At 36.0% G+C, this 22154-nt stretch overlaps 1 protein-coding gene across 4 annotated transcripts in view; it reads left to right on the forward strand.

The window, feature by feature from the left end:
- ttc7b (tetratricopeptide repeat domain 7B) overlaps positions 1–8622 on the forward strand; it is a 79772-nt gene extending 71150 nt beyond the window's left edge. For all 4 annotated transcript variants that reach the window (XM_009293100.5, XM_021467208.3, XM_005158520.6 and 1 more), the window contains 3 exon segments: positions 1808–1948; positions 4723–4925; positions 7300–8622. In XM_009293100.5, coding sequence (XP_009291375.2) covers positions 1808–1948; positions 4723–4925; positions 7300–7521 — 566 coding nt within the window. In that variant the 3' untranslated portion in view covers positions 7522–8622.
- Positions 8623–22154: the final 13532 nt, after the last annotated feature.

Consider the following 22154-nt stretch of genomic DNA (forward strand, 5'->3'; position numbering starts at 1 on the left):
TGTAAAAAAAAATCTGTAAATTTGCAGTTTTTTTTTTTTTTTTTTTTTGTATTTTGTGGTTCATCTGTTAGTTTTCCCATTTATTTATGCTCTTGAATTGCATTATGTGGCCTTGATCTTTCATCCAACACCTTTGGTGACAAAAGTGACTTTTATGAAAATTTTTAATAGTTTAAAGGGATATATTTTATGTGTTGGTGTTGTATATCGTGGTACAAACACTTATAATAAAACTTCCAGTACATTTCCTGTAATTTTACAGAATTAAATCTCTGTATATTATTTATTATACATTATACTATTTGAAACTATTAAATTGTCAACAAAAGTCACTTTGTTAAACTGCAGAGTTTAATTTACAACATCAGAAGTCGACATAGCAGAAATCAAAATCCCATAATGCAAGGCTACGTTCACTGTGCAAGGCTTATTGCTCACATTTTTTCTCATATCAGATTTTTTTGCATAGCTGTTCACATTTGTTGTTATAAATGTGGCCAATGCCAGATTTGTAGTGTGAACAGATCATGGTCCTAAACTGACCTGCATGTGCTAAAGTACAGTTACGGACAGCACTAAATGTCTAATTATGCACACAATGTGTATACTGTATGAAGTAAGCATGTTGTCAGATTATACTTAATATGATTTTTGGCCATTTTCACAGACAACAGTGGTGTATTTCATGGACTGCAAAGGGTTGTTCTGCTAGTACTAATGTGTATTTCGCCATTTGAAACCTAAAATAAGTCATTTGTGATTGAAAACGCTGTCGAGCGTGTCTTTCTGACCACTGATATATATTATATTGAATTCATTAAGGGTTATTGAGAGCTGCAGACTGAACTGTAAAGGCGGAGTTGGTTTGTCTGTTTGCAGAGTTATTTTATTTTAATTCGTTATAAACAACAGGCATGTGCAGTAGGGGCTTTTGCGTGCTTGAGCACCTGCCTTTTTTTTCTCTGAAAGTTCATTCTTAAAATGAAGGTGCCCCCCTACTGTGCCTTAAATTTTTTCAAAATGAACAACCACCTGTCTGTGGTAAACTAATTGCCATGAGTGCCATTTTGCTATGCTTCTAAGGAGATGTTTGCAGCACTGAATGATGACGTTCTCACTGTGGATGCATTGCAAAACATCAGATCTGTTTCTGGTTTAATACTACATATGAAAGTGGCACAAATCTGAGTTGAAAAGATCAGATTCTATGCGGTTTGCGCTGTTAACACTATCAAGACTAAAACAGATCTGAGTCACATGTGGGCAAAAAAAAAAAAAGAGAGCTTCGAGCCACATTTGCCTGCAGTGTTTATGTAGCCTAATTCACAACCATAAATAAACAAAATACACTTGTGAATCACAACAGAAACATAAACTGTATCAGATCATTTTTACAGTGTATACCAGTGTAAGATTTTTTGTTTTGTTTTAATTTTTTTTTTTTTTTGTAGAATTGTTTTATATACCTGTCAAATTTATTAATGGATTTGTATTTATCTTTTTGCTTTATTTTAAGTCTTAGTACATTTCACATTTTTGCTTTTAAGGATTTTCATCTGATATTGTGTTTCTGCATTTAAAGTTTTACTTACTAAATTACACTGCTGAGAATAGAGTTCATCCGCAATGAACTAACTGCAAGTTGACTTTAGAATAGATTTGAATAGAAGCAAAATTTCAGATCTGTGTTTTCACTCTGTCCCGTAAAGGCTGCTGTGTTATGGATATATGCCATAGATCATCTGTGCCAAGTATGCAGTGAAGCTCCTGTCTGTTTGGTTGCCAACTGTCTGTGTTTGCACTGCAGGTTCTGTTCATGCCACCTCTATAGCAGCGTCCCGAGTGGAGCAGGCGCTGTCTGAAGTGGCCTCCTCCCTCCAAAGCAGCGCCCCAAAACAGGGACCCCTACACCCTTGGATGACCCTCGCCCAAATCTGGCTGCATGCAGGTACTGCAAAATTTACAGTGCATCTATGAGCCTAATTTGCATCCTTTTATCATAAATCAAAACCATATGATATTTTCACAGAGTTTAATAAATGGTATGTTCTCTTTAATAAATGGTATATTCTGTAGTTTCACTATAAAATAACCACTTTAACAGACTTGAGGAATAAAAGATCATGTTTTAATAAAGTCAGCTTGTTCTTCGCTGCTTTGTGAACACACATTGATATTAATAGCTGTCTTTGTCCAAGCAAATACATTAGGAAAACCACATCCAGCAGGATTGAATTACCCATCTGGATACTTTTGTTCTCTGCCTACAATCAGCACAGAACAACAGACAAACCGTTGTGCTTGTTTGTGAATATGGCTGATTTTAATGCTGTGAAGTTCAAGAGAAATCTGCATCTTCATGGAGATAAAAATAACAACTTCACAAATCATGGATTTGATTCCTAGGCCATACAAATACTGATTGAAAAAACTTGAATGTATAGAAATTAAAGTTGGTAATTAAGGTTGATGGGAATAAACAAAAACATTGTCTGTTATGTGTTCAAAAGTAATTTGTTCATCCTTGAATTAACATTTTCTTATCATTCGTGTCGGAGAAAGTTACTTTAGAAAGTAATTCATTACAATATTTAGTTACTTCCCAAAAAAGTAACTAGTTACGTTACTTAGTTACTTTTTGTGGTAAGTAATGTAATGCGCTACTTTACTTTTCAGTTACTTTTGCGTCGCTTTTGCGTTACTTTTTATTACCTTGCTGAGGCTTGATCTCTTTCAGAACTTTGTTTTTAGTAGTGGAGTTCTGCAATTAACAGTGTCATGTATAACCTTCATCTTCGTTTACCTTTTAAAAAAAACACATTAAAAAAATATTTTAGGATAATGTAATTTGAGAACTTCCTGACCCCAGAAATATACAGAGTACTGAAAGCTTAAAGCAATGTTTTAGCTACTTTTGTACTATTTGTCTTGAGTAAAATCACTGTCTGTTGAGACAATCCCCCTTTTCTTTTCTTCAATGAGTTTAAAATAATAAACACATTCTCTCATTGACTTTGTGATTCATTGTGAATACTTAAATACTGAATACCTAACAGGAGTTTATTTTTTAAAAGCGAATAAATAAACTAAAAAGTAAAATTTTCAAAAGAATAACTCAAATATTATTACTTAAATTATTACATATTTTTTAAAAGTAATGCTTTATTTTACTCGTTACTTATAAAAGTAATATTATTACGTAACTCGCATTACTTGTACTGCACTACCCCCGATAAACTTTATCATTTACTCAAACTAATGTAATTACAAACATGAAATTTGTTCATGTTCAGGACACAAATGAAGATCATTTTAATCTAATCTCTTAGATTTCTGTCATTTCACTGAAAATCTGTTCTCCCAGATCTTTTAGACATTATAAACATTAATACAGAGATTAAAGCTAAATCAACAAAAACACAAATAAATTAATAAATAAATAATGAGTCTTTTGAAGAGACACAAATGCTTTAAGATAAAACATAAGATGCTTTAATATTAGCTTTTATTTGTCAGTATATTCATTTGTGTTTTGGTTTGTGTTCTGAAGATGAAACAACCCCAATTTTTCATTTTGGTTTGAACAAAATCTTTAAATAGATTTCTAGAGCTAATTTGAGCTTTTTTCTGACTTTTCTGAATTCATGCATCTTTTCTGTTAAATTCCTACATCTTAAACTGTAAATTCAGATAACAGAACACTTTATGGCTATTACCAGTCAGATCCATCCAGCGCCAACAAAAGTCATCTATGCAAAATATTAGATAGCACTTTATTTTGATGATCCATTCGAGTATTAGTAGACTGTCTGCTTAATATCTGCTGATACTGCTGCTGAACAGACATTAAACTGACTATATGAAACTTTGCAAGTACATGTCAACTTACACTAACCCTAACCCCAACCTAACAGTCCACTTATAAACTAATGAGAATTAGTTGGCATGTAGATGCAATGTAGCTTAAATACAACACAGGGACCATCAAAATAAAGTGTGACCAAATATAAATTTCTTACTTTAAAGTATTAAATTATAAATAAAAGTAAAAATTTAAAATGCTATAAAATGCATTAAAAATAATTGGCTTTAACTGAAATAAATACAAATATTATATGAATAAATAAAAATGTGGATTTAAATTATTATAGAAGTTTTAAAATCTACCTAGTAACATTTTAATTAAATAAAAATATTAGAAGCATTCAAAATATGAGAAAACCATTAAAACAAAATTACTAATACTTTTAAATTAAAGAGAAAACAGTTTAAAACATACCAAAAAAGTCATAAATCAAAACAAAGTAATACTAGCAAATAATACTAGAATCAGGGAAATATTTCATACCAAAATTAAGCGTCATTTAAATGACAGTGTTTATATTTGTTGTCTACAAATAAGGCAATCGACTCCGTTACTAAGCCTAATTATTCTTTAACCAGCTTGACTGTTGCTGAGCCAAGTAAGGGAACCTTAGCAGGACTTGGCGAGGTGAGAAAGGTGTCAAGAGCAAAGCCTGCTTACTAGTCACTTTCCCTGGAGTTTTTTGGCTGAAAACAGAGGACACCCTTCCAACTTTAATCTCCCATCAGCCCCACTGCGTTTTCGGAAACGGTCAAAGCTGTTGCTGAGACTCTCGATTCCTGTGCATCTCACACACACACACACACAACTCAAGGATCACTCACAATAACAAGGATTCTCTTAATCTTTGATTTTAGCGGAGGTGTATATTGGAATGGGAAAGGCGGCGGAGGCTACAGCGTGTACGCAGGAAGCAGCCAACCTGTTCCCCATGTCCCATAACGTGCTGTTCATGAAGGGTCAGGTGGCAGAGCTGCGGGGGAACGTGGACGAGGCCAAGCGCTGGTACGAAGAGGCGCTGTCCATCAGTCCCACCCACGTCAAGACCATGCAGAGACTGGTGAGAGAACACTACAACATTCACTTTAAAGAAACAGTTCACTCAAAATCAACATATGCTGTTCATTTACTCACCAGTAGATCATTGAAGAAGTTTTTAGCTGAAACTGTGGTCCTTGGTCATTTCTAAAATACAAGTGAACTCATACCCATGCTTTGAGAATCTAAAGAACATATAGTTTTAGATTTAGAAGTATTTCCCAAGGAATGTTTAGCAGAACAAGGGTTTTTTCCGCCAAAGTATTTCCCATTATACAGTAGTCAACATTCAAAGTGAATCAAAATATGTTTTTCCAAATTATTGTAGGATAAGAATGGGTGTTGTTTAATAGTTTTAGGACAAATTCAATGAGAAGTGATGATCCACTTCAAATCTTCTGGAAAAAGTATTGTTTTGTTTTGTTTTGTTTGTTTGTTTGTTTGTTTGTTTGATTGGAATATACAATATATACACTACCTGACAAAAGTCTTGTCGTCAATCTCAGTTTTAAGAACAACAAAAAATAACTTGACTTCTAGTTGATCATTTGGTAAAGTGACATCTGCTAAGCAAATGGCAACATCAACAGCCTGAGGTATCAAGACATTTGTGCTGCGCATTAGATTACAAACCACTGGAGAGGGCAAATTCTTCAGCAGGATAGCGCTCCTTCTCATACTTCAGCCTCCACACAAGTTCCTGAAAGCAAAGAAGGTCAAGGTGCTCCAGGATTGGCCAGCCCAGTCACCAAATATGAACATTATTGAGGATGTCTGGGGTAAGATCAAGGAGAAGGCATTGAAGATGAATCCAAAGAATCTTGATGAACTCTGGGAGACCTGCAAGAATGCTTTCTTTGCCATTCCAGATTACTTTATTAATAAGTTATTTGAGTTGTGGCAGAGATGGATGGATGCAGTTGTTTAAACTCATTGGCGTCATACACTATATTAATTCTTTTTCCACTGCACTTGACTTTATCTTCTATACGGAACATTCTTTCTGTTAAGTGACAAGACTTTTGTCAAAGCAAAGTCTTAAGTTGCACTTTAAGCTGAATACCAGTTTCTTGCAAATTAACTACTAAAATATGATGTAATGTCAGCGTGGCAAAGACTTAAATGCATAATTTAGTCTTTAAATAAATAAAATAAATACATAAAATTATTAAAACTATTACATTTAAAAATTGTGCTAAAACAAAATCTTCCAGTTTTTTTTTTTTTTTTTAGATTTTAAAGATTTTCAGATTTAAGAATTAAAATTTCACAGCAGGGCTAATAATTTTGCCTTCAAATGTTTTAAGGCAAACTGAATGAACACTGGTGATTCCTGATGATACATTGAGTTCTTATATGAAGCAAAATGGTCTGTATGTGAAAAGTGATTTTCAAACGTTTGGTGTATGTGTGTGTGTGTCACGTTGAGTTAAAGGAGAGAGACGAGATCCCGTCCCGTGACGGTATTTAGCAGACTCTGAGTCCAGAATGTGTGTGTGTTGCTGCGTGTCTTAATAGTAAGCAGAAATGTCATATCTTATAAAGGATCTGTGCTGTGGTAGACAGCAGCAGGAGGAACTCTCTGTCAGATCTCTGTCTGGCCTTTTTTGTGTGTGTCTGACGCATTAAATCTTCAATTGACTTCAGCTCTTATTTTGTGGCAATTTCAATCTTAAAACAACACAAAACACTGTTGTATAAATATATGTAAGGAACACATTTCATCTGGCTAATCAATTGACACATGAAAAACAACCAGTATATACAGTAATGAAACCGTGGAAAAATCAGTACAATTAAGCAAGTTTCTCCTAAAATGTAGCTTTAAATGCAGATTGCAAAAGTAATCCAGATTTTATGTGTACACTCATATATCTTCTTATATGCTATCTTTCATCCATTTTAAAATTAAATTATAATATTATTAAAGTAATTAAATAATTCTGTATTCTACAGAATAGAAAAACAATGATAAGATGTGGGCAGTGGGTAGCACTTACAGCAAGAAGGTCGCTGGTTCAAGCTCCGGCTGGGTCAATTGGCATGTCTGTGTGGAGTTTGCATGTTCTCCCCGTGCTTGGCCCACCATTTTGCCCACATATATATATATATATATATATATATATATATATATATATATATATATATATATATGGTAAGCAAAAATTAATCGTCATCATTCAGAATCAATCATCATTTATATATCATATATATAATTTTTTTTTGTTTACTAAACATTTTGCCTTTAAATTCATAATGCTTCCCAATGTGGATTCAATTTAAACCTAAAAGATTTCCAGTTTTTAAATAAATAGTAGGATAAAAAATTGTACATTTCCTGATATCTAAAATTCATTCCATCATCCTCCTCTTTTGATTGGTCTGTCTGTTTTCAGGGTCTGATCTTGCATCAGCTGCAGAGGTACAGTCTAGCAGAGAAGATCCTGCGGGATGCGGTGCAGGTGAACAGCACGGCTCACGACGTGTGGAACAGTCTGGGTGAAGTGCTGCAAGCGCAGGGCAACGACGCCGCCGCCACCGAATGCTTCCTCACTGCCCTGGAGCTGGAGGCCAGCTGTCCCATCTTACCATTCACCATCATTCCCCGCACCCTCTGAGACAGTAAAACCTCTCTCCCACAGTCATGCATGAAACACAACCCCCTTAAACACACACACAAACACACACACACACACAAAGCCCAATCCTCAAAACTTTTCCTCTACCCAGGAATGCCTTTCATGGATTTTTCCTTCCTCCTTTCTCTGTAAGAATATCCTCCAGCTCTCTCATGGGTCAGTTTCAATCCAGAAACCAATACAAGCTGAAGTCACCATTCATCAAACCCCAGTGCTTCCTTTTTTCTTTTGACTTTTTTTGGGGGGGCCTGAAACATACAATCGTGAAGTTCTAGTAGCTGTGTGTCATACAAGCCAGTAATAACACTGACGCGGAGATGGTCAGACGTTTGCATACTTGTGGTATGTGTGTGCGTTTGTGCAGACGGTCAGAGTTTGTGTGTGCGTCCTTTAAATGTGCCGATTTCCAGGATATCCCTTCCTGTGTGGCGTGCGCGCCTGTTTGCTTACAGTGGCTCCCTGTTACACACACAGAGACGTAATAAAGGTTGTGTATTATGCTGTTGATCCTGAGGGTAGGTGTGTCACCCGTGTTGTGACTCCTAGAAAAACATTACGTCCCATTCTGATCAAACACTCCATTGTTTGTATACTGTATGTCAAAAAAGAGTGGCCTAGAGCAGATGGAACGGATGCCAAAAGAACAACTATTCTACAAAGCAAATACTTTATCTCGCTTCTCGATGAAAGAGAGGATAAATCTAGTTTTGGACATTTCACTTTGTTCCTCGGTTTATTTTTTCATGTTTGTCACGATTCAGAGGTCAAGATTTATATTGTTGATTTATCAGAGACGTGTTATTTTAGATGTTTATTTATCTGTCGCGGTGGCCGTGTGTTCCACGGGTAAAGACGTATATGTGTTCCGCGTGTGGACCTGAGAAGTTGTTGTTGGACTGTTACAGATGGACATGATGGAGTCTGTCAGATACACAAACGGTCAAAGTGATGAAGTCGTGTGAGAGAGAGAGCGAGGAACACTGTATGTGTGCACTTGAAGTCTTAGCAGTGGCAATCACAGAGCCAAACACACAACTGGAAAAGCTGTTTTATGATGTCAATAAATGATCAATTGTGAAACATCTGTCTTTGTGTTCAGGTGTTAAGGAATATCTACTAATATTGTTGACCTTTGTTCTAATTGCAGCTTTCTTTTTCCACAATTTTGTCTTTTTCATTTTGCTTCTGTGTGTTTGTGTGTGTTTATACTTTACACACTGTACACAATAGCTTATTAAGTCAGAGGCTGCATTTCTTATAAGGATATTTTTAAAATTTTGTTTTCTTTCATTTTCTTTCGGCTTAGTCACTTTATTCATCAGGGGTCTCCACAGTGGAATGAACCGCCAACTATTCCAGCATATGTTTTACACCAGGGGTGCTCAAGCCTGCTCCTGGAGATCGACCTTCCTAAAGAGTTCAGCTCAAACCCTGATCAAACACACCTGAATCAATTAATTAGGACCTGAACAGCACTTGATAATTACAGGCAGGTGTGTTTAATATGGGTTGCAACTGAAATCTGCAGGAAGGTCGATCTCCAGGAACAGGGTTGGTCACCCCTGTTTTACACTGTGAATACCCTTCTAGCTGCAACCCTGTACTGGAAAACACCCATACACTCTTAACATTTACACACATACACTACTGCCAATTTAGCTTATTCAATTCACCCACAGTGCATGTCTTTGGACTGTAGGGGAAGCCAGAGCAACTGGAGGAGACCCACACAGGGAGAACATGCAAACTCCACACAGAAATGCCAACTGACCCAACCGGGAATCGAACCAGCGACCTTCTTGCTGTGAGGCGACAGTGCTAACCACTGAGCCAGTGTGTCGCCTATGTCAAAAATATTAAGTGTGTTTTTAATATTTGTATTTTAAATGTCTTAAAATGTCATTCAAGCCATATTAAATGTTTTTTTCAAGCTATTTTAGTTGTTAGCAAATGCTTTTTAAACAAAATCAGAAAATAAGTCATCACCTTGGAATTATAAGGTTCTTTCTACGTTCTGAATGATTTTCAGATATCGAGCTTTAAAGTTTTTGCATTCCATATAGCAAACAGTATGTGTGTAACATTTGTTTTAAATAAAAATTCTTAAAATGTAAACAACTTTTAGAAAAACATCCCATAATGTAAATAAGTTGTCATTTAATAAGAATACGTCAGTAACTCAATTTTGACAAAAATGTCAGGTAGAACCTTATAACTCTAAGGTGGCGAAGGGTCTATAAAATAGTAATAAAAGATGTAGATTTAACATGATAGTTTTCATATGTCTGTTAATAATAGGCATAAGTTTTTGACTTTGGAAACTATTTATTTTTGTTAGTGTTGTTAATAGAGTTTGGGGAACTAATGTCAAATTATTGTTATAATTTTATTATTAATATTTTATTATCACTATTATTATTCATCATTTATTTATTCGTTTTGCTTTGGCTCAGTCCTTTATTTATCAGGAGTCACCACCCTGGAATGAACCGCCAACTATTCCAGAATATGTTTTAATCATCGAATGCTCCAGCAACAAACCAGTACTGGGAAGCAGTCATACACTCACTCATACCCTGCAGTTAATTTTAGTTATACCCAATTCGCCTATAGAGCACATCTTTGGACTGTGAGGGATCCCCAGATGAACACAGGCAAACTCCACACAGAAATGCCAACTGCCCCAACCTTGGCCGTGAACTAGCAACCTTCTTGCTGTGAGGCAGCAGTGCTAACCACTGAGCCACCATGCTGTCTCATTATTAATACTAATAATGGATGAGGTTTTACACACTTTATATGTATAATTAAGTGTTAAGGATGGTCATTAGTAGATGGTCTTTTTTTCAAATTCTTTACTATAAAATAAGTCTTCAATTTAATTCTCTGTTTTATTAAAAATGTCTTTAAAAGTCTTAGAAACCTGCAGGAGTCAGCGTGAGTCATCTGAGGTCTGAGAAGTGAGTTATTTTGTTTGTTTATCTTTACATCTTGGTTGTTCGTTTTTGTCTTTGAACATTTTTAGCCCTGATAATCTCTAGCCCAGCGTGAGTTGTCGGAGATCTGTGAGGTGAGTTTTTTTGTTTATTTTAACATCTTGATTGTATGTTTCCTTCTTTGAATATATTTGGCCCTGATAATCTGACAAATTGCATCATTTACATTAAGTGGAATGTTATTTTAATGTCTTGTCATACCAACAGCAACACTAACAAAGCTGGGTTTGTCACATTTTGGGTTTACTTTTACTCTTTACTCCTTTACTTTGTGGATAAGGAAACAGTGTTGCACTCACTCCACTAAAGGCATTCGTTAGCGTACATAATTTAGTTTCTTAAGCGCAAAGATTTGTTTTAAAACTAATAATAAATTCAGTTCTGATTTCCAGGAAATTAATAAATGATCAATTATAATGAAGTGGGTTAAAAAAATATTATATCCAAACACACGTCCTGTTCTTATGCCCCATATGGTGATGCAGACGCCTCCAAAAACGATAGATGGACTAATCTAATCCTGTTTTTGTTCAAACAAATATAAATATGCATATAGTGAATGATCCTGCTAATAATAATAACATTATACAAAAGCAAATTGTCATGAATAAACTGAAAACAGCCCCCCGAGATGAAGAAGGCATTGAGGCAGTGTTTTTTTTTCATATTTATGTAGAAAATAGTCATTTTTCTAACATTTTAATTTTTAAAATGTTTCTTAAAATGTCAGTAATGTGCTCTGTGCTGGACTTTAAACCTGCTTTTAGCTGGTCAAAGGCTCAGTCTGTTGGTGTGTTTTTCAAAATAGCAACACACCTCTATTTTAGACAGGCACGCCCATGAGTCCACAAAGTGGCTCAAATAAATTTGCTATTTAAACAATGTGGCGCAAAACCTGAAAAATATGTTTGCGTTGGTCTGAAAATACCAACAAATCACGTCTGGTGGATGATAGAGCCCCTGAAATGATTTTAGGTTTTTCAAAATTGCACAACACCAGTTTTTTCTTCAATTTAGCTTGAAGTATATCAGTTGTTTACCATGGCCTCAGCAAAGCACTTTCCCTAAAAACTGCACAGCAAGTCTAGTTAGTAGAATGTAATGCATAGTTTCGTTGCGTTGCGTTGCGTTGCGCCGTAAAGCATTTCAAAGTCCAATGAAGTGTGAAGCCATGCACTGATTTAAGGAAAGAGTACTTTTTGGCCCCACATTAAACTTTATTTCCTGTTACCCACATGTCTCCTTACATGTCCCTGCTCTCCTCAGCTCATGTATGTTAGATGAGTCCACTGTTTCCTTGACTTGTGCCATGCTTGAATACCTTTAAAAAGCTCTCAAAGATTGATGAAGGTCCAAAAGCTCACAAGCAGAAAAAAAAAATAATGGCGAGAGAAAGGACGAGGGCAGCCGCCTCTGAAAAGCAAATGAATGACGTGGCCTAATAAAAAAGGGAGTCAGGGAGAAAGAAGGATATGAGGTGGGAAATGTACAAGGTGAATTATTTAATGCACTTACAGGCCTGCCTTAAACTAATGAGCGCTTGCTGCTTTACGGGACAGGCCGCGCTCCCAGGAGGATTCTGAGACGTACAAAGAGCTGCAGCAAGAGTTTGGCCGTTATTAAGAGGAGCGTTTTAGTGTTTACGCCTCTCGAGAGCTCTTCTTCGCCTCGTTCCTCCTGTAAAGCGCTGAGCATCATAAACTGGCCAGCACGGCCACACGCTGCTCTTTGATCTGGGTCAGGAGCGGCTTGATCCCTAATGAGCCCTCAGTGACCGCTTTGGCTTCTGCAAACACTACACACTAGTCCTGACCACCGCCTCTCTTACGTCTTTAGTTGTGAAGCCTTAGTGTGATCTAAAAAGATGGCTTTGAGATTTGAACTGGTTTTAATGACCATTATATTATGTGGTATAGTTAAACCAATTGTTTTTTCAGATTCCATATATGGATATATTTACAGTGGATATACGGAAAGTATTCAGACCCCCTTAAATTGTTTCACTCTTTGTTATGTTGCAGACATTTGCTAAAATCATTCAAGTTCCTAATGAATGTACACACAACAACAAATATTAACAGAAAAATACAGAATTGTTGACATTTTTTAATTTAGATTTATTAAAAAGAAAAGCTGAAATATCACATGGTCGTAAGTATTCACACCCTTTATTTAGTAGAAGCACCCTTTTGAATAAGGTAACAAGTTTCCACACCTGGATTTGAGGATCCTCTACCATTCCTCCTTGCAGATCCACTCCAGTTCTGTCAGGTTGGATGGTAAACATTGGTGGACAGACATTGTTTTGGTCTCTCCAGAGATGCTCAATTGGGTTTAAGTCAGGGCTCTGGCTGTGCTATTCAAGACCAGTCACCGAGTTGTAAAGCCATCCTTCGTTATTTTAGCTGTGTGCTTGGGGTCATTGTCTTGTTAAAATGTGAACCGTCAGCCCAGTCTGAGGTCCTGAGCACTCTATAGAAGGTTTTCATCCAGGATATGCCTGTACTTGACCGTATCGTCTTTCATCTTTCCGTCGATTGCAACCAGTTGTCCAGTACCTGCAGCTAAAAAACATGAGCAGTGCCTGGTTTTCTCCACACAAATATTATTTGTTTTATTTTGGCTAGAATAAAAGCAGATTTCGATTTTTTTTTTTTAAACCATTTCTATATGCTTGTTTATGTACCAGGGACAATACACTTAACATTGTTATACAAAGATAACCGATGATGTGTACATAGGGCATATAGCCTAAAGCTAATTTGCAGCCCTCGTTCCTGGTTAGGCTTTACATTAAAAAATTAAAAAATTAACAAACATGAAAAAAAACACCATAGGACAAACATGTACAATATATATAGAGCGACACACATAAAATGTAAGTCAATCTGCATAAAGAGAAATGGAAACCTGACCAACCTGAAAGAATAATACTGAATTCTCACATTGCTGTAAAGATTTCAACCATTCTTTCATCTTTACAGATCCGTATTGTTAGCCCCCTAACATTTTTTTTCTCGATTGTCTACAGAACAAGCCACTGTTTTACACTGACCTGCCTAATTAACATAGCTTGTCAATTTAACCTAGGTAAGTCTTTAAATTGCACTTTAAACTGAATACTAGTATCTTGAAAAATATCTAAAATATTAGGAACTGTCATCATTCATTCCTTGATTCATTTTCGTTTTGGCTTAGTCCTTTTATTAATCTTGGGTCACCCCAGTGGAATGAACCGCCAACTTATCCAGCATATGTTTTACGTTGCAGATGCCATTCCAGCTGCAACCCATCACTGGAAAACATCCATACACACTCAATCACACACATACACTATGGTCAATATTAGCTTACCCAATTCACCTATAGTACATGTCTTTGGAAACCCATGCTAACACGGGGAGAACATGCAAACTCCACACAGAAATGCCCAAGTGTCATCATGGCAAAAGTAAAATAAATCAGTTATTAGACATTAGTTATCTGTTATGTTTAGAAATTAAACTTTAAATTAAACTGATAATTACAAATTTATTGTCAGTTATTAAAAATTAAAATCTATTATGTTTAAAAATTTGTTGAAAAAAATCTCTCTGTTATACAGAAATTGGGGGGGAAATATATGCAGGGGGATAACAAGTCAGAAGAGCTAATCATTCTGATTTCAACTGTTTGTTAGGATAGCAAAATAAAGTAAACTAAAGTATTACACTTGGGCTAAAAAACTGAATTGAAGAACCTACTGCTCTCTGGGAAAATACCGTAGGAGATCCTGATTGGACTTGAGGCCCCCAGTCAAGCAGAGCTTACTAACCCTAATAGCACACTAATACTCTATTTAACACTCTATGTGATGTTTGTGTTTACATCTAGAAGATGTTTGAACACAGCCGATATTTTCCAGAAAAATATTAATCTAAAATTCACCTTGCAGTCCTACATTGTTAACAATTTCCTGTATTATCAACGGTAACTTAATGGCAGCAGTTATCCACTAACTTTCTGTAAATCAAAGACAGCAAAAATACTGTACAGTGGTCCCTTGCTTTAACGCAGTTCTCTTTTCACGGCCTCGCAGGTTCGCAGATTTTAAGTGTAATTTGACATGCTATTTTTTTCTTCAGCGCATTGTGTTCTGTGTCCTGATTAGCATATTGTCTAATGTCCATCAATCTCCTCCGTGCCGTGTCTCCTCTAAAGTACAGAATACGTTCAGCTTTCAAAATTTTAATTAAGTTTTTCCCCACAATGTCAAAGAAACGTTCTGCACCATCAAAGGCACCTGCAGTAACACCCTAAAGGCAGAGGAAGATGCTAACCAGCGCACAAAAAAGTTGAACTTTTATACATGTTAACCTCCTAGTGGCCACAAACGTGGACAGCACATTTTAGCTCTTAAGTGGCTATTTAAAATATGTTAAATGTTTTATATTTTGTTACAGACATACAGTATTATCATGCAACTGTTTTGCAGCATATTTTTAACTGTCTAAAACGGGCAAAAAAAATTTATTTTTACTCTCTGATAGTCATAACATTTTCAAAAAAATATGTATGTTATTAATGTCTTACAAAACAGTCTGGAAAAAGTGTTTTATGTAAATTGGACCACAAATCCACATATATGGACCTTTTTCTGTAAAATTATATCAAATCAATAGATGATACTTAGATTTTTAGTCTAATTAGGTTCCAATAAGCCCAAATAGCGAAGAAAATAAAAAAATGCATGTAAAAAAATAAATAATAAATAAATAAATAAATGAAGATCAAATGGTTTTGATCTTTGGTTTCTTTCTATAATACTGGACTTATTTTTCATGAAGCTTTAAACTTTAAGAGTGTTTAAACAAGAAAAAAGTGTTAAAGTTATGTTAATGTTAATGCCTGTCTGAGAAAACTGTATAAAGTGTGTAGTGAGGGGTCTTACAACCTTAAAACATTTTTAATAGTTGTGAAAAATAAAGCTGACGACTTCGCGGATTTCGCCTATACTGTGGGATACTTTTAGAACATAACTCCCACGAATAATGAGGGACCACTCTATTACAGCACCGTTTATCTTGCTGTATATGTATTGTATGTCCTTACTCCAAAATATACATTAACATACTGCATAACTGCCCTACAGTAAAATACTGTTCATGTCACAATTCAATCCAAGTTAATTTGGATGATGCTTTTCACATTAATTATTGCATTACAATACAATTCCGAAAAATTTAGGCTACTTCAAGAGTTCACACTTAGCTGATGATTGATTATAAGCAAGTTTGGCATGCTGTCCCGGGAGAGAGCCCTGACCTCGAAGGTTCTTGAGCCCTGGGCTCCCTCCCGTTTGGAGGAAGAGAGGGAAGCCTCGAGCTCAGGTAGATCTCGACAACTCCCCTTTTTATAATAGCTAAAGATTAAGATTGAAGGCTATTAAAAGATATGCTGCATTATTAGATTACCTGTATTGAAATTTAGATTTAACGATTAACTTGTTGTACATGTTTTTAGAATGTGGGAGGAAACCGGAGAACCCGGGGAAAACCCACGCAAGCACGGGAAGAACATGCAAACTACACACAGAAACGACCACCGGCCTGTTAAGGAACTAGAACCGGTGACGTTCTTGCTGTGAGGCGACAGTGCTAGTCACTGAGCCACCGTGCTGCCCTATGGAGGGAAAGGTGAAAAGGTAGGGGTGGAAGGGGGGATTCTTCAAATCGAAGATGACTGTAGTGAGAAAACCCTGGCTCTTTATAGTGGTTAGGAATGGCCTGATTGGTGGATCAAGCATGCTAATGCAGAACCAGCCGTGTTCAATCATAATCACGTGCTCCTCTCGAAATTAGTTTATGAATAAACTTCACCACAATTTTACTAGCTACTAATAACTTTACCTAATTAATTAGTACCTTATAGCGTTTAACAGTTAAAGTTATAAACATAGTTAACCTGCAGTTATATAGTATATAGATGATGTCTATGTGTAAATGTAGATGTAAAATATACAGTTATTTTCACAATGCAACTTTAAAATTCAGTAACATACTGCAATAAAATACAGTTCATATCACAGTTAAATACACTCAAAAAATACATTTTTGATGTTAAAAACTACTTATTTAAAATAAGCTAAAACAACACAATTCTTGAGATTTTATTGGGACAGCTTAATCTTTTTATGTTCAATCCACATAAGTTTGTTAAAAGTGTTAAATTAACTTAATTTGGGTTGGGACAACATGAATGAATTGTGTGGAACCCTGCATTTTTTACAGTGTACTGTGTCATTTACAAAAAAAAAAAAAAAATGTTACCAGTGTATGTCTATCTAAGAACCCAGGTGAAAAAATAGAGCACTTTTAATACATTACTGAAAAGTGTACTAAGTATACTTAAAGTGTATTTTAGCACACTGCTTTCACATTTTGTATATTCTTTAAAAATATTACTATTATGCTTAAAGCTATTCTTAAATATATTTATAAATGTTTAAAATTAGGGTTCAAGTGTATTTCTAGTTGTAACTAAACATATTTTTTTAAATACAGATATAGTATGTTAAAAGCACATTTTAGTTCAATTTCAGGGTGTCTCAAAATAGTACAGTTGAGTGCACTTAGATGGTAATAAGTTTATCTTAACATATACTTAATACTATCTTTTAGTGCATTAAGTACAAAATTAGTGTGCGAATATAGCACTTTTAGTACATTACTGAAAAGTGTACTAAGTATACTTAAATAAGTGTATTTTAGTGCACTTTTTTTTCACCTGGGAAATCAAGCATCACTATTGCACTAATTATCCTTGTAATTAACATTAAGCAACCATTTGTAAATATTATTTAAGCAGTGACGGGTTTTTAAATTTTTTCTTGGAATTTGGCATTCTGTTTGGGAAGATTAATCCACCAGGAATATCCTCTCGCAATAAGTCATTACAAATGAAGATGACAGATGCTGGTAGCCCGCTGTATTATCCAGGTATTAATGGCAAGGAAAGGATTCTTGTGTTCAGCTTTTCGTCTTTTCTGTGTCTTTTTCACCAACTTCAAATCTTTATAATTGTTTAGCTTAGTTCATAATGCTTTGACCTTTATTACTCTTTAGAAATCCCAACAGGGAAAAATGAATTGAAAAGAAAAAGATATTTCCAGAACCAGTGCCACTGAACTAGAGGGTGGGCTCAAGTGCGTTCACGGACAGTTATTTCCTCTCACACATGGTGCTGTCAGCAATAGTTTATGCAGTATTTTAGCACAGACAGAGCCAAGAACAGTCAGCTTTTGTCGCTGCTAGTTCTTTGAAGTCGAGTGTTTCACTGCCTATAGCAACTCTCTAGCAACTGACCACAATATCCTAAAAGCCACAGTGGCCATCTGTTAATGTCCATTCCTGCTGGCCAGCGCTCAGATGTTCGCTGCTTTTCAGGTTGTCTGCGTTGGTCGGCATCTGTCAAGGAATCTGCCTTAAAAACTTAGCAATGCCCTTTCAATCATTCCCCCTAATGCCAATGTTCAGAGCCTAATGTAAGGTAAACTGTAATATAAACATTCAGCAAAAGTAATCAGAAATTGTGAAAATCTAGTGATTATAAATGGATGTAATTTCTGCGATTTGGAGTAAGCTCTAGGTTTAATCTCTGAGGTGGTCTATCTCTGCGTGTGTATGTGTGTGTGTGTTTGTTCTCTCTCGATGGTGGCTTGTTTTTTTCATTGGTATTATTGCTGTGATCCTGTCATTGATTGGCAGCCCGGCTCAATTCTCACATCAGAGAGCACCCAATCAATACAAGAGACTCCAGGGAGTTTGATTTTTGTAGGGTGAGCTCACATTCTCACACAGCGATGGGAAAGTTCATGTGCGGCATTCTGTCAAAGCTTATACAGAGACATTAAGATGAGCTTCTGTCATCGTGCTGCTATCTCAAGCACATTTGGCTTTATTTATTCTGTAGGACATCAATTAGCAAGCCCTCACTTCGGGCATGTTTTTTTTTCTGACACATTGGTTATTTTTCTAGAAAATCTGCTGTAGTAATTGACCACAGATCCATATGTTCTCTCATCACATGCCCGTCCACATGTTCTCTTGCGATTATAAAGGGTGTTGACATTGCACAAGGACGTTTACTGTCATTTGCCTCAACGGTGTTAGCTTAGCATATAATGTTTACAGCGGCTTTTGGAAAAGCTGGACTTAATGAAGGTTTGCGAGCCGGTGAAACAGTGAAAGGTGACTCCTGCGGCCGTCACACAGACTTAGAGTGTTGATGGCAATGTGTCATCTATCATCAGCAGATTAGAGAGAGCGAGACATGGAAATGTTGTGCATTGTTTTGGAGCGTGACAGTTTTTGGTGTCAGTGTCACACACTGAGCGTTCTCAGGGGTCGTGACCCTTCACTCGGTTTGTGGGATCTGCGGTCTCCGTTTTGTGTTACCATTTGGATCAGAATCAGCGTTCCTGCTGGACCTAACCAAATGTTTTTCTGTTTGTCAGGTCTCAAACATCATTTCCCAGATTTTCAGGGGATTTAAGGTGGCATGAAAAAAAATTGTTTTTCATTTTAGCATAATATATATATATATATATATATATATATATATATATATATATATATATATATATATATATATATATATATATATATATATATATATTTTACACATACACACACACACACATTCACCAGCCACTTTATTAGGTACACTTGTCCAATTGCTCTCCATGTCATAAAGAGCGATTCATCTCAGACTGGTTTCTTGAACATGACAATGAGTTCACTGTACTCAAATGGCCTCCCCAGTCACCAGATCTTAATCCAAAAGAGCACCTTTGAAATGTGGTGGAACGAGAGTAGTGTCATTGATGTGCAGCTGACAAATCTGCAGCAACTGTGTGATGCTATCATGTCTATATGGACCAAAATCTCAGAAGATTATTTCCAGTACGTTGTTGAATCTGTGCCATGAAGGATTAAGGCTGTTCTGAAGCCAAAAGGGGGTCCAACCTGGTACTAGTAAGGTGTACCTAATAAAGTGGCCAGTGAGTATATATATTCTAAAAATATTTTTTTAAACACTGTGTATTATTATTATCATAATAGTTTGTACATTATTAAAATACTATTTATTAAATGCCTTAACACCAGCTAATTTATTTTTTTATTTAATTAGTTTTTTTTTATAAAAAGTGTTTTGTTTTAAGATAATAAGACATTAATTGTTTTTAGGTATATTTTAATTTGTTTGGATGCAGTACACTTTCCATATTATTAAACAACTAATGGCTTCTTATTATGTTCAGTTATCATATATCATTTTAGATGAACTTCTAAGTGAATACTTACAACTAATCACACATCGCATTTAAATAAGAATCACTTTCTGTAATATAAATATTTAATTAACATTATTATAAATCTGTCATTAACATTTTCTACAAGAAATACTAACTATAACCAAAACACTCGTACTGCTGTTCCACTTTGAAATTGCTCAAGACTGCTGACACAAGGTGGTACAAGTGGTGTATTTTCCCAGAGTCGTCCAGTCTGTAGCAGCAGATGACTGTCCTATCAGCACGTCCCGCCTACGCAAATACAAACATACACCAAAACCCTCACAATCTCCTCATCTATCCATCCGTCCATCCATCCATTCCTGGCCTGGAAGCGTGGGAGGAGAAGGAACAGATGGAGACTGGGGAAAGAGACGGACATAGCAGGAACACCCAGTGAGAGAGAGAAAGAGAGAGAGGGGGGATTACGGGAAGGACTTGCTGTACTTTGTTTAAAAAAAAATAGAAGAAGAAGAAAATTCAATTCAAGTTAATTAACTTTATTTATAGCACACATAACAGTGGTGATTGTCTCCATGCAGCTTTATAAAGTGGCAGGACTCAAGGCCCAAGTGAGCAAGCAAGCAAAGAAATGCACTTAGGCTGACGCGAGGATCCATCCTGGCAAGAGTTGAAAATGGAGAGGATTGATCAAACACACACTGTGCTGTAGTCCAGAAGGACAGTAAAGGCTTCAGGGAGAAATGGTCAACTGAGGAAGTACATCAGTTCGATTTGCACTCGACTTTTTACTGAACCTTCCTTCAGCAGATCGATGAAATATTCTAATTAGCAATATTAAAAATGAAGAAGAATCGAGATTGATTGGCTAAAACAGATTCACTATAAAGACTGTGGCTATGTATACTAAAGCGTGTGATAGGTAAATAAAAAGAACGGTTTGGGAGTAATGCTGACTGGAATTTCAGTTGTTTTGTTAATTACATAAATTTATACAACAGTTCTGTCTGGTTCTCAAATCTGATTGGCTGATAGCCGTGGAATATTCAGCAATAACAGCACTCGTACAGCCTCCTCACCCTTCTCTATTACTCCGCCCACGTAAAGTGACAGCAAGTTAATAAACTTAATACAGTTTGACAAATATTGCAACTGTTGGACAACACAATGTACTTTTGAGGCTCTTTTACAAAAGAATGTAGTTGTTTAGACTTGTTAAGCATAGTGCCTATTTTAAATATTTGTAATTTCAGAGATAAAGCACGTTGGCATCCACCAGTCATACTGAGCAGATCAAAGATGGTTGACGTTGTCAATCTACAAGATGGCAACAGAGGCCGCATAATAAGCCTTCAGAGGATGAAAACTAAGCGTAACAGCTGATCAAATCATTTTAAATCTGGTAAGTGACATACTAAGTCGATCTTTCTCTTTTGTATGATGTAGTGCTGTATTTATACAATAGTAATAGTGAAGTGTTGAGTGAGATAGGACTCGCATATTAGGAATGTATGTATTTTGTGTTGGCCACTCTTTATATATCCCTAGTTCAGTAAAAAGAAAGAAAAAATAAATGCCCATGTGTTTAGTGTTTTTTCCTCATCGCAAACACAACAGTAATCTGGTAGTAGTTCCGGTTTGGTTAATCGGGAGGACAGGAAGAATTCCCAGTGTGCCAGTTCGTTGTTTTGGCCGCGAGAGTTGGTGTCTCTAGCTGCTTGCACTTTCAGCAGTCGCATTTTTTAAAATGTATTTATTTATTTAACCATAGCCTTGTTCTTTTTATTCATTATTTTGCCGCAGCTCCGCTCTTTTTATGTATTTTCTCGCAGCCCTGTGAGCAAATTGGGTTGTTGAACATTTGAAGTTTTAAAGCAGCTGTTTTCTTTAAAAAGACATGATAGTGTCATTAGAAACTGAATTGGAAATGACGTTAATTTAATGTAGTCAGACTTGAACTGAGGTGGGCCGGTCTAGGGCTTGAAACCAGGGCTAAAAAGGAGTCCCACTCCGGCCCTGTCTGGTATAGTTTGCGTTGCTTTTGCTTTTTCGGAAATACTAATGTCTGTAGACTTATGGCATTCCATGCCGTTTAGCCTTAAAATCCTAAAATGTCAGCAAAATCAGCTGTTTTGTCATCACTTTAGACATTACGCTAGAGAATCATTCAAATGCTAGCTCTAAAGTGACGTTGGCCAAGTAGCAACGGTTTGTGCTGTCCTGATGTCAGCTGCAGATGTAAATCATAGAGGAAAGTAGTTCGTCAGACATAAGGGTTTTTAGACTCTCCATGTTTGATTGTCTTTTATATATATATATAT

This window comes from Danio rerio, chromosome 17 (genome assembly GCF_049306965.1).
Source record: "Danio rerio strain Tuebingen ecotype United States chromosome 17, GRCz12tu, whole genome shotgun sequence".
NCBI classification, from domain to species: Eukaryota; Metazoa; Chordata; class Actinopteri; order Cypriniformes; family Danionidae; genus Danio; species Danio rerio.